Source organism: Saccoglossus kowalevskii, chromosome 9, assembly GCF_978046115.1.
Source record: "Saccoglossus kowalevskii chromosome 9, keSacKowa6.1, whole genome shotgun sequence".
Classification (NCBI taxonomy): Eukaryota; Metazoa; Hemichordata; class Enteropneusta; family Harrimaniidae; genus Saccoglossus; species Saccoglossus kowalevskii.
Window position 1 is genome coordinate 25571204 of NC_140649.1, and position 12334 is coordinate 25583537.

A 12334-nucleotide genomic window follows, 5' to 3' on the forward strand; every position below is an offset into this window, starting at 1 on the left:
GAACTCATTAATATGCATAACCATTATATCTTAAACACTGTTGCAGTTAGGAAGATGAATCCTGTGTTATTATGACAACAATGAACAAGAGATTTGATTAAAATAACAGATGACCATATATGGTCATGTAAACTCATTAATATGCATAGCAGTCATATCTGAAACACTGTCGCAGAGCAGGACATGTAACTAGTGTCATTATGAAGACATTGAATGAAAGATGTAACTGACATTAGAAATGGCTATATATGATTATGTAATCTCATTATTGTGCATAAGAACATGGCTCATTATATATCCTGAAAACCATATTTCGATAACCAAACCAGGTAAATACATGGTACCAACTTCATTTTGACCTCATGTTACTGATAATACAAGCTACCTGATTGTCTAACATGTGACCTCATTTATTATGAAACAGAATCTTGTCATGATAGATCAGCTTGGGCCCCGGTGATGCCGCTTGCGGCTTTAATTTCTTCTTTCTTTCTTTCTTTCTTTCTTCCGTAACTTTTTTCGTCAAGCCGTTTGGGAAAACTGCTGAACGGAATGGTCTGATAATGCTCTATACTGATAGTCCCTAATGTGAACTGGTGCAACATGCTTTCAAAATTTCGATTGGTCAATTAGTTTGGCAGCCATATTGAATTGAAATAAAACCGGAAGTGGCTGTTTGACCACTTTCTGAGGGTCTAGGCGTCTAGATTTTTTTATGGTATATAGGACAACTCATGTGTAATAGATATCAGTAATAAAAACTTTAGCGGTCATGTGACTTTTCCCGCCATTTTGTTTTTCCTAAAAACGGCAAAAAACACTAAAAAATCTTCTTCTTCAGAACCACCTAGCAGAATCCTCTCATGTGTTGTATTTAGCTTCTATATGTGAATCCCATTTAGGTTTGATAAAATTATTACGATTGGTCACGTGGTTTGGCCACCATTTTGGATTTCTTCTAAACAGGAAGTAGTTTTTTACTATGGCAACACTTGAGGGATTATTTTCAATTTTGCTTCATGGCATCTGTATATCTATCTCTTTCAGAAACCTAAAAAAGATTTCAGATCAGTCACGTGGTTTGGCCGCCATCTTGGATTTTAAGCAAAATTGCCCAAAAGTTTGGGCATTTGTTTCTCAGAGGTGATTCAACCAATCTACCAGATGTTTTTATATTTATCATGCCTGGCCTTAGCTCCATATGAGAAAAATAATATTATTTTGATCAGTCACATGGTTTGGCCGCCATCTTGGATTTTATGAAAACAGATCTTGTGCAATTACATGTGTTGTATTGGTCCGATTTGGCTAAAATTGTATATGTGCATTCTACTCTTGAGATGCATTTTTTCAACCGAATGGCACGTGGCTGGGTTTTGTCACTGGGCGCCTAAGGGGTGGGGGCTTCTAACCTCATTAATATGCATAACTGATATATCTCAAGCACTGTTGGAGTTAGGAAGATGAAACCTGTGTTATTATGACAACATTAAGGTTGTATGCGCGGAAATGCACTGCGCATACGTTCTGCGCATTTGAAGCAGACTTTCAAGATGGCTGCCACAACAAACAAGTACGCTTCGCGATCGCCGAATGCACGCAAATTTAAAGGATTTTTGACCGAGAAAGAGAAGAGAAGAAGATTGGCAGTTATCCAGGCGAACCGCCAACATAAGAAAGTTGCTGAAGTAGTTTTAGAATCAAATTCAGGTACGTACGTACGGTGTCAGTTTACGACGTAAACTTTGGTTGAGTCGTCTGCAACTGTTATCCACAACTCGAATCAATATATTTTCACATTTTATTTGTTTTTATGAACATCAGATTATGCTTATTTTGGGGGAAACAGTGTTTATTTTTTCCTAATTCCTGTTTCACTAAATACAGAAATTGTGATAAAAAAAATATTTGACAACGAAGTTTGTCTGTCGCGTCGTCTGCAGCTTTCATTAATTATGACGAGGTGCCTTCAACGCGAACTGGTAATTTTAACTATACGCACAAAACCCCCAATTTGAGGGCATGATTGTCCTCACACTTCCATATAACCAAGGGGATACAATTTTAACTATGAATAAACAGCATGTTCAAATATTTTCTATATTTTGCTGTTTTGAAATCCATATTTATTTTCCCAGTGTTATAAATTTAGAGCATTGAAATTTCATCTGTTTACTCTTCAGAAAAAAATTAACATGTAACATGATGAACTTGCGGCTGTGTTAAGGAAATTAAAATTAAAATACTTGCATATTATAGTAGATACTTGAATTTTATTTTTTCTATTTGTTATTGTGTCAAATATTTTTGTTCTAAATACATTGTAATATATATTTTTGGACATTTTCTCCCAATAAATGTTTTTTCTGAAAATAAGCCATGACCTAAAAATTATTGTTATTTTTCACATTATCTGAATGTGAGAGAGTTTCTGTTTTGCCTATGGCTCCTTTGGAAATGATGATTTTGGAATAATGGTTTCTTTTTATTTCTGTAAATATTCATACATTTCTTACGAATAGCACAGATAGTATGTTAACATCTTACTGTTGTCAATATCTGTTAGCCAGTATAGTAGTGCAAATTGCATGAAATTTATTTACATGATGACTGTAATGATAATCTGATTTATCTTTACAGAAGTTACTTCAGAAAGTGCTATAAATTGGAATGTTGGACGCAGAATAGTACAGCTGTCTGTTCTAGCTGAGGGATTAAAAGCCTGTGCTGTGTGTTGTGAACACCTTGTTCTGGTGGATTGCCAGGAGGAGAGACGATATGGTCTTGGTAGTGTACTGTATATACCTTGCCAGAGATGTGGTGCTGTAAACCATGTGTATACAGGTTCGACACATAGGAATGCCAAATCAAACCAAGGATTACCTATATTTGATGTAAATACCAAATTAGCCACCGGTAAGATTTACAGGCAAACTAAGGATTCATCTCAATTATTAACCTCTTATGGTCATATATTGGTGATCATACTTTTAGTAATGTAGGGCAGCAAAAACTAATCTTATAAAATGTTAATCTAAGTTGTTTCTTATTTCATAACATAGGAATGGTACACAGTGGAATGGGAGAGACTCATGTGAATAACTTCCTTGCCTCACTGAATATACCGGGTATACACCACAAGACATTAAAGAAAAGAGAAAGAGAAGCAGGTGTTGGTATTGAGAATGTTGCAAAACGACTGTGTGTTAAAGCTCTTACTGAAGAACAAAAACTTAGTTCACATGAAAATCAAGTTGATATTTCCTTTGATGGTGCATGGCAGCGCCGTGGCTCTGGCAAAGAATATAACAGTCTGTCAGGTCATGGTGCTGCTATAGGGGAAGCAACTGGTAAAATTATGGGATATGCTGTGCGTTCAAAGGGATGCAAAATTTGTGAAAATGGGGATATGAACACAAGAAAACATGACTGTCGTAAAAACTGGACAGGGAGTTCCAAAGCTATGGAAGGAGATATTGCTGTTGAAGTGGTAAAAACTATTAACAAAACTAGTGCTAAAACAGTATCTTTAACTATGGATGATGATACAACAACCATTCATAAACTAAGAACAGAAATTAACCAAGATATTGAAAAGAGACCAGATATGAACCACACCAAAAAAGGTCTAGGAAATAAATTATATGAACTTTCAAAAACTCACAAAATATTAACACCACGTGTTATCAAGTATTTTCAAACATGTTTTTCCTATGCTGTTACTCAGAACAAAGGTAGGCCAGCTTTAATCAATAAAAACTTGCTTGCCATTGTTCCCCATGCATTTGGATCTCATGAATCATGTGATCGTAAATGGTGTGGTTACCAACGTCAGCCAGATACTTACTGCCACAAACGTCTTCCATATGGTAAAGATCTTTCTGGGGTAGAATTGCGTAAAGATTTAAAATCTATTTTTGAAATTTATGCTGCATGTGCAAATAAACTTTCTCTTATGAGTTCAACACAAGCCAATGAAAGTTTTCATAACACTGTTGCTTCTAAAGCACCAAAAAACAGACATTACAGTAAATCAGAAAGTTTAAATATCCGCATTGCAGCAGCAGTTTCACAGAAAAGTAGTGGATACACATATGTTTGTAGTGTTAACAAAGAAAATGGACTATCTCCTGGAATTGTTTCACAGGTGAGGGGAATAAAACTAGACAATAAAGCAAGAAAAAGAAAGATGCAGACAGAAAACAAAAAATACAAACTTAGACGTATACAATTAAAAGAGGAGCGAAACAAAAAATGTAATGCTACTGAGTTAAGAGAAGGTGACACATACAACACAAACATTGCAATTAGAAATGACATTGATATTACATGTATTCCTGAACCAGTTAATGCTCCTGTAAGTTTTCCAGTAAAAATACTTCAAGATTCTCCTGTTGTTGTATTTGATCTTGAAACAACATCATTTGGTATTGATTCCTCAATTTGTCAGATTGCTGCATCTTATGATGGTAAAATATTTGATGAGTATGTTGACCCCTGTCAGCCAATACATCCAGCAGCATCCAATGTAACTGGGTTGACATATACATGTGGTAAACTGTTTCATAACTTTAATTTAGTACCAACATTATCACAGAAAGATGCTCTTGAGAGTTTTATAGAATGGATTCCATTAAATTCTGTGTTAGTTGCACATAACTGTAAGAATTTTGATGCTAGGATTCTGGTTAGTTCTGTGCAAAGATATGGTCTTTTAGACAAACTGAAACATAAACATTGCTGCTTTTCTGATACGCTCTCTGTATTTCGTGAAATTTTACCACCTCGATCATCTTACTCTGAAGAAAACCTGGTTAATGATTATTTACACACTGAATACAGTGCTCACAATGCAAAACATGATGTACATATGCTTCAACAATTGATTGGTAAATGTAATGTTGACATCAGCCATATTAGTAAACATAGCTTCTCTGTTGATTTTATTATAGAAGCTCTTGAATTTCTATTGTGTAAAAAGAAAAATCTGTCTTCTCTTAGTCAACTAATAAGTAAGAAGGTAATTACAAAGTGTATGGCTGAGAAAATAGCTGCTTCTGGTCTGGCTTTTTGTCACTTGAACTTGGCTTATAGCAGAGGAGGGATAGATGGATTGGTGAAGTTGCTTAGTGAAGATTATTTTGGTCATCCACGGGTAACCAAACATAAAAAAACATTCTTGTCACTATCGCAGTTTTTTGAAAAGAAGTAACTATATTTAAAACAATGATTAATGACTCTTGTGATATTTTTTTAGTTCACTAATCCATCCATTCATTACATGACTTCTTTGAGAACACTAGACTGATATTTGGTATGTAAATGTCTCATAGGGTGAAAATGGGATTATTCATGCAATGTTGGCATATTTTCTGAAAAGAAAACACTTTTTTTGTCCATTGAAGGTTATTGTATCTAAATATGTGTATTTATATCCAGATTTAAAAAAAATTAAATACATACAATTGTATATTAATAAAATGATAAAGCAAGTGTTATATGATTTTAAAATATGTGAAATATTTAATTATATTAGTATTTATGGACCACTTTTATTTATTTATCGATATATGAATATTTAAAAAAACAGAACACAAAATAAATATTACTTACAATTAAACAATACTGATCTTTTTGTCACTTCATGTATGGTAACACTAGTCATACTCTGCCTTGTATGTATGTTACAGCACACCACACCCCTCCCCACCACCATACACACCTGTGCCCTAACTGAGAATACAATGCTTTCATCAGTATCCCTCAGAAGAAAATAATACTTCAGTGCATTAATAGTGGCTTGACTTTGAATTTCTATATTTCCAATGAAAGGTAAGAATATTCTCCCAAGCACCCAGCCAATATATATAAACTGTACTTCATATATAAAACAATATAATCTACTGATGTTGGATGTACATGACCATATTTGATGTACCCCGGTATGTATATTGACAAGGGGACTGGCAAAGGTCAAAGGTCACGCAAATGATCCAACATGGCCACCAAGATTATTGAAACTGACAATTAAACTAATTATTTCTCAAAAAGTAGTGCATTAACATACCATTTTCAATGTATAATATGGAATAACTTCATAAGCACTCGACATATACACAATTTCAAGAGATTTCCATGGATGAAATTTTTTGTAGGACAGTTTCTATGAATTTTTTTATCTAAAATACAAAACCAAATGAAGGAAACTATTGTTTTCTTTAAATAGGTAATTTCTTAAATTCATTAGAATTGAATTTAAATATGAACTCATATTATGTGCTGATAGGATAAAACCAATTTCAGTAAAAATGTGGATTAAGACCGAGTATAAATGACAACTTAAGTTATTTATTAAAGCTACTTAAAAATGCTGACTCAGCATAATTGTGAGTTGTGTATCTTAAAAATTAGTACATTAACCCCATGTTTTTTTCTTTTCTATGAGTTTAGAGTAACATGTCCTGTACACCTGTAGTATTTTAAACGATTTTCCATGGGTTTTTTATTTTGTAGCATACATCCTTAAACAATTGATTTCATTAAAATAACAGATTACCATATATGGTCATGTGAACTCATTAATATGCATAACCATTATATCTCAAACACTGTTGTAGTTAGGAAGATGATTCCTGTGTTATCATGACAACAGTGAACAAGAGATTTGATTAAAATAACAGATGACCATATATGGTCATGTGAACTCATTAATATGCATAACCATTATATCTTAAGCACTGTTGCAGTTAGGAAGATGAATCCTGTGTTATTATGACAACAGTGAGCAAGAGATTTGATTAAAATAACAGATGACCATATATGGTCATGTGAACTCATTAATATGCATAGCAGTCATATCTGAAACACTGTCGTAGAGCAGGACATGTAACTAGTGTCATTATGAAGACATTGAATGAAAGATGTAACTGACATTAGAAATGGCTATATATGATTATGTAATCTCATTATTAAGAACATGGCTCATTATATATCCTGAAAACCATATTTCGATAACCAAACCAGGTAAATACATGGTACCAACTTCATTTTGACCTCATGTTACTGATAATTCAAGCTACCTGATTGTCTAACATGTGACCACATTAATTATGAAAAAGAATCTTGTCAGCTTGGGCCCCGGTGACGCCGCTTGCGGCTTTAATTAGGGGCCCAAGCCTGAAGGGCGAGGCCCCTATTCTTATTGTCCGGTTTTTTCTTCTTTCTTTCTTTCTTTCTTTCTTCCGTAACTTTTTTCGTCAAGCCGTTTGAGAAAACCGCTGAACGGAATGGTCTGATAATGCTCTATACTGATAGTCCCTAATGTGAACTGGTGCAACATGCTTTCAGAATTTAGATTGGTCAATTAGTTTGGCAGCCATATTGAATTGAAATAAAACCGGAAGTGGCTGTTTGACCACTTTCTGAGGGTCTAGGCGTCTAGATTTTTTTATGGTATATAGTACAACTCATGTGTAATAGATATCAGCAATAAAAACTTTAGCGGTCATGTGACTTTTCCCGCCATTTTGTTTTTCCTAAAAACAGCAAAAAACACTAAAAAATCTTCTTCTTCAGAACCACCTAGCAGAATTCTCTCATATGTAGTATTTAGCTTCTATATATGAATCCCATTTATGTTTGAAAACATTATTATGATTGGTCACGTGGTTTGGCCACCATTTTGGATTTCTTCTAAACAGGAAGTAGATTTTTTACTCTGGCAACACTTGAGGGATTATTTTCAATTTTGTTTCATGGCATCTGTATATCAAACCCCTTCAGAAACCTAAAAAAGATTTCAGATCAGTCACATGGTTTGGCCGCCATCTTGGATTTTAAGCAAAATTGAACAAAAGTTTGGGCATTTGTTTCTCAGAGGTGATTCAACCAATCTACTAGATGTTTTTATATTTACCATGCATGGCATTAGCTCCATATGAGAAAAATAATATTATTTTGATCAGTCACGTGGTTTGGCCGCCATCTTGGATTTTGTGAAAATAGACATTATGCAACTACATGTTTTGTATTAGTCTGATTTCTTTCAAATTTTGTATGTGCATTTGTGTCATCAGATGCATCATTTTGCCCCAATAGCACACTGCTAGGCCACATGGCTGGGCACCCATGGGGTGGGGGCTTATAACCTCATTAATATGCATAACTGTTATAACTCAAGCACTGTTGTAGTTAGGATGATGAATCCTGTGTTATTATGACAACGTTGAACAAGAGATTTGATTAAAATAACAAAAGACCATTTATGGTCATGTGAGCTCATTAATATGCATAACCATTATATCTTAAACACTGTTGCAGTTAGGAAGATGAATCCTGTGTTATTATGACAACAGTGAACAAGAGATTTGATTAAAATAACAGATGACCATATATGGTCATGTGAACTCATTAATATGCATAACCATTATATCTCAAACACTTGTAATTAGGATGATGATTCCTGGGTTTTCAGGACAACAGTGAACAATTGATTTCATTAAAATAACGGATGACCATATATGGTCATGTGAACTCATTAATATGCATAACCATTATATCTTAAACACTGTTGCAGTTAGGAAGATGAATCCTGTGTTATTATGACATCAGTGAACAAGAGATTTGATTAAAAATAACAGATGACCATATATGGTCATGTGAACTCATTAATATGCATAGCAGTCGTATCTAAAACACTCTCACAGAGCAGGACATGTAACTAGTGTCATTATGAAGACATTGAATGAAAGATGTAACTGACATTAGAAATGGCTATATATGATTATGTAATCTCATTATTGTGCATACGAACATGGCTCATTATATATCCTGAAAACCATATTTCGATAACCAAACCAGGTAAATACATGGTACCAACTTCATTTTGACCTCATGTTACTGATAGTTCAAGCTACCTGATTGTCTAACATGTGACCTCATTAATTATGAAACAGAATCTTGTCAGCTTGGGCCCCGGTGACGCCGCTTGCGGCTTTAATTAGGGGCCCAAGCCCGAAGGGCGAGGCCCCTATTCTTATTGTCCGGTTTTTAGGGGCCCAAGCCCAAAGGGCGAGGCCCCTATTATTATCGTTCAGTTTTTTCTTTCTTTCTTTCTTTCTTTCTTCCGTAACTTTTTTCGTCAAGCCGTTTGAGAAAACCGCTGAACGGAATGGTCTGATAATACTCTATACTGATAGTCCCTAATGTGAACTGGTGCAACATGCTTTCAGAATTTAGATTGGTCAATTAGTTTGGCTGCCATATTGGATTGAAATAAAACCGGAAGTGGCTGTTTGACCACTTTCTGAGGGTCTAGGCGTCTAGATTTTTTTATGGTATATAGTACAACTCATGTGTAATAGATATCAGCAATAAAAACTTTAGCGGTCATGTGACTTTTCCCGCCATTTTGTTTTTCCTAAAAACGGCAAAAACTACTAAAAAATCTTCTTCTTCAGAACCACCAAAGCAGAATGCTCTCATATGTAGTATTTAGCTTCTATATATGAATCCCATTTACGTTTGAAAAAATGCTTACGATTGGTCACGTGGTTTGGCCACCATTTTGGATTTCTTCTAAACAGGAAGTAGTTTTTTTACTCATGCCACACTTGAGGGATTATTTTCAATTTTGCTTCATGGCATCTGTGTATCAAACCCTTTCAGAAATCTAAAAAAAATTCAGATCAGTCACATGGTTTGGCCGCCATTTTGGATTTTAAGCAAAATTTACCAAAAGTTTGGGTATTTGTTTCTCAGAGACGATTCAACCAATCTACTAGATGTTTTTATATTTACCATGCCTGGCCTTAGCTGCATACGAGAAAAATAATATTATTTTGATCAGTCACGTGGTTTGGCCGCCATCTTGGATTTTGTGAAAATAGAAATTATGAAACTACATGTTTTGTATTAGTCTGATTTCTTTCAAATTTTGTATGTGCATTTGTGTCATCAGATGCATCATTTTGCCCCAATAGCACACTGCTAGGCCACGTGGCTGGGCACCCATGGGGTGGGGGCTTCTAACCTCATTAATATGCATAACTGTTATAACTCAAACACTGTCGCAGTTAGGGTGATGAATCCTGTGTTATTATGACAACATTGAACAAGAGATTTGATTAAAATAACAGATGACCATATATGGTCATGTGAACTCATTAATATGCATAACCATTATATCTTAAACACTGTTGCAGTTAGGAAGATGAATCCTGTGTTATTATGACAACAGTGAACAAGAGATTTGATTAAAATAACAGATGACCATATATGGTCATGTAAACTCATTAATATGCATAGCAGTCATATCTGAAACACTGTCACAGAGCAGGACATGTAACTAGTGTCATTATGAAGACATTGAATGAAAGATGTAACTGACATTAGAAATGGCTATATATGATTATGTAATCTCATTATTGTGCATAAGAACATGGCTCATTATATATCCTGAAAACCATATTTCGATAACCAAACCAGGTAAATACATGGTACCAACTTCATTTCGACCTCATGTTACTGATAATACAAGCTACCTGATTGTCTAACATGTGACCTCATTTATTATGAAACAGAATCTTGTCATGATAGATCAGCTTGGGCCCCGGTGACGCCGCTTGCGGCTTTAATTTCTTCTTTCTTTCTTTCTTTCTTTCTTCCGTAACTTTTTTCGTCAAGCCGTTTGAGAAAACCGCTGAACGGAATGGTCTGATAATGCTCTATACTGATAGTCCCTAATGTGAACTGGTGCAACATGCTTTCAGAATTTCGATTGGTCAATTAGTTTGGCAGCCATATTGGATTGAAATAAAACCGGAAGTGGCTGTTTGACCACTTTCTGAGGGTCTAGGCGTCTAGATTTTTTTATGGTATATAGTACAACTCATGTGTAATAAATATCAGCAATAAAAACTTTAGCGGTCATGTGACTTTTCCCGCCATTTTGTTTTTCCTAAAAACGGCAAAAAACACTTAAAAATCTTCTTCTTCAGAACCAACAAGCAGAATGCTCTCATATGTAGTATTTAGCTTCTATACATGAATCCCATTTATGTTTGAAAATTTTTTTACCATTGGTCACGTGGTTTGGCCACCATTTTGGATTTCTTCTAAACAGGAAGTAGTTTTTTACTCTGGCAACACTTGAGGGATTATTTTCAATTTTGCTTCATGGCATGTGTGTGTCAAACCCTTTCAGAAATCTAAAAATAATTTCAGATCAGTCACATGGTTTGGCCGCCATTTTGGATTTTAAGCAAAATTGACCAAAAGTTTGGGTATTTGTTTCTCAGAGACGATTCAACCAATCTACTAGATGTTTTATATTTACCATGCCTGGCGTTAGCTGCATATGAGAAAAATAATATTATTTTGATCAGTCACATGGTTTGGCCGCCATCTTGGATTTTGTGAAAATCAAAATTATGCAACTACATGTTTTGTATTAGTCTGAATTCTTTCAAATTTTGTATGTGCATTTGTGTCATCAGATGCATCATTTTGCCCCAATAGCACACTGCTTGGCCACGAGGCTGGACACCCATGGGGTGGGGGTTTCTAACCTCATCAATATGCATAACTGTTATAACTCAAGCACTGTTGTAGTTAGGATGATGAATCCTGTGATATTATGACAATGTTGAACAAGAGATTCGATTAGAATAACAAATGACCATATATGGTCATGTGACCTCATTAATATGCATAACTGTCATATCTCAAACACTGTTGCAGTTAGGAAGTGGAATCCTGTGTTATTATGACAACATTGAACAAAAGATTTGATTAAAATAACAGATGACCATATATAGTCATGTGAGCTCATTAATATGCGTAATTGTTATATCTCAAACACTGTTGCAGTTAGGGTGATGAATCCTGTGTTATTATGACAACGTTGAACAAGAGATTTGATTAAAATAACAGATGACCATATATGGTCATGTGAACTCATTAATATGAATAGCAGAGCTGGACATGTAACTAGTGTCATTATGAAGACATTGAATGAAAGATGTAACTGACATTAGAAATGGCTATATATGATTATGTAATCTCATTATTGTGCATAAGAACATCGCTCATTATATATCCTGAAAACCATATTTCGATAACGAAACCAGGTAAATACATGGTACCAACTTCATTTTGACCTCATGTTACTCATAATTCAAGCTACCTGATTGTCTAACATGTGACCTCATTAATTATGAAACAGAATCTTGTCAGCTTGGGCCCCGGTGACGCCGCTTGCGGCTTTAATCTTTCTTTCTTCTTTCTTCTTTCTTCCGTAACTTTTTTCGTCAAGCCGTTTGAGAAAACCGCTGAG

At 34.8% G+C, this 12334-nt stretch overlaps 1 protein-coding gene across 1 annotated transcript; it reads left to right on the plus strand.

Moving 5' to 3' along the window:
- Positions 1–1493: 1493 nt before the first annotated feature.
- Positions 1494–5623, plus strand: LOC146739019 (uncharacterized). Its single transcript, XM_085503339.1, has 3 exons — positions 1494–1710; positions 2641–2916; positions 3063–5623. The coding sequence occupies exons 1-3, from the start codon at positions 1500–1502 to the stop codon at positions 5210–5212; spliced, it is 2637 nt and encodes an 878-aa protein (XP_085359465.1). The 5' UTR covers positions 1494–1499; the 3' UTR covers positions 5213–5623.
- The last annotated feature ends 6711 nt before the right edge of the window (positions 5624–12334 follow it).

Bases quoted from the DNA above. Each gene is read 5' to 3' on its own strand.
- LOC146739019 (XM_085503339.1), top strand. From the start codon at position 1,500: ATGCGCGGAAATGCACTGCGCATACGTTCTGCGCATTTGAAGCAGACT. The intron at 1,711-2,640 runs GTACGTACGTAC...TTATCTTTACAG, and splicing joins AGTTTTAGAATCAAATTCAG to AAGTTACTTCAGAAAGTGCT. The intron at 2,917-3,062 runs GTAAGATTTACA...TTCATAACATAG, and splicing joins AAATACCAAATTAGCCACCG to GAATGGTACACAGTGGAATG.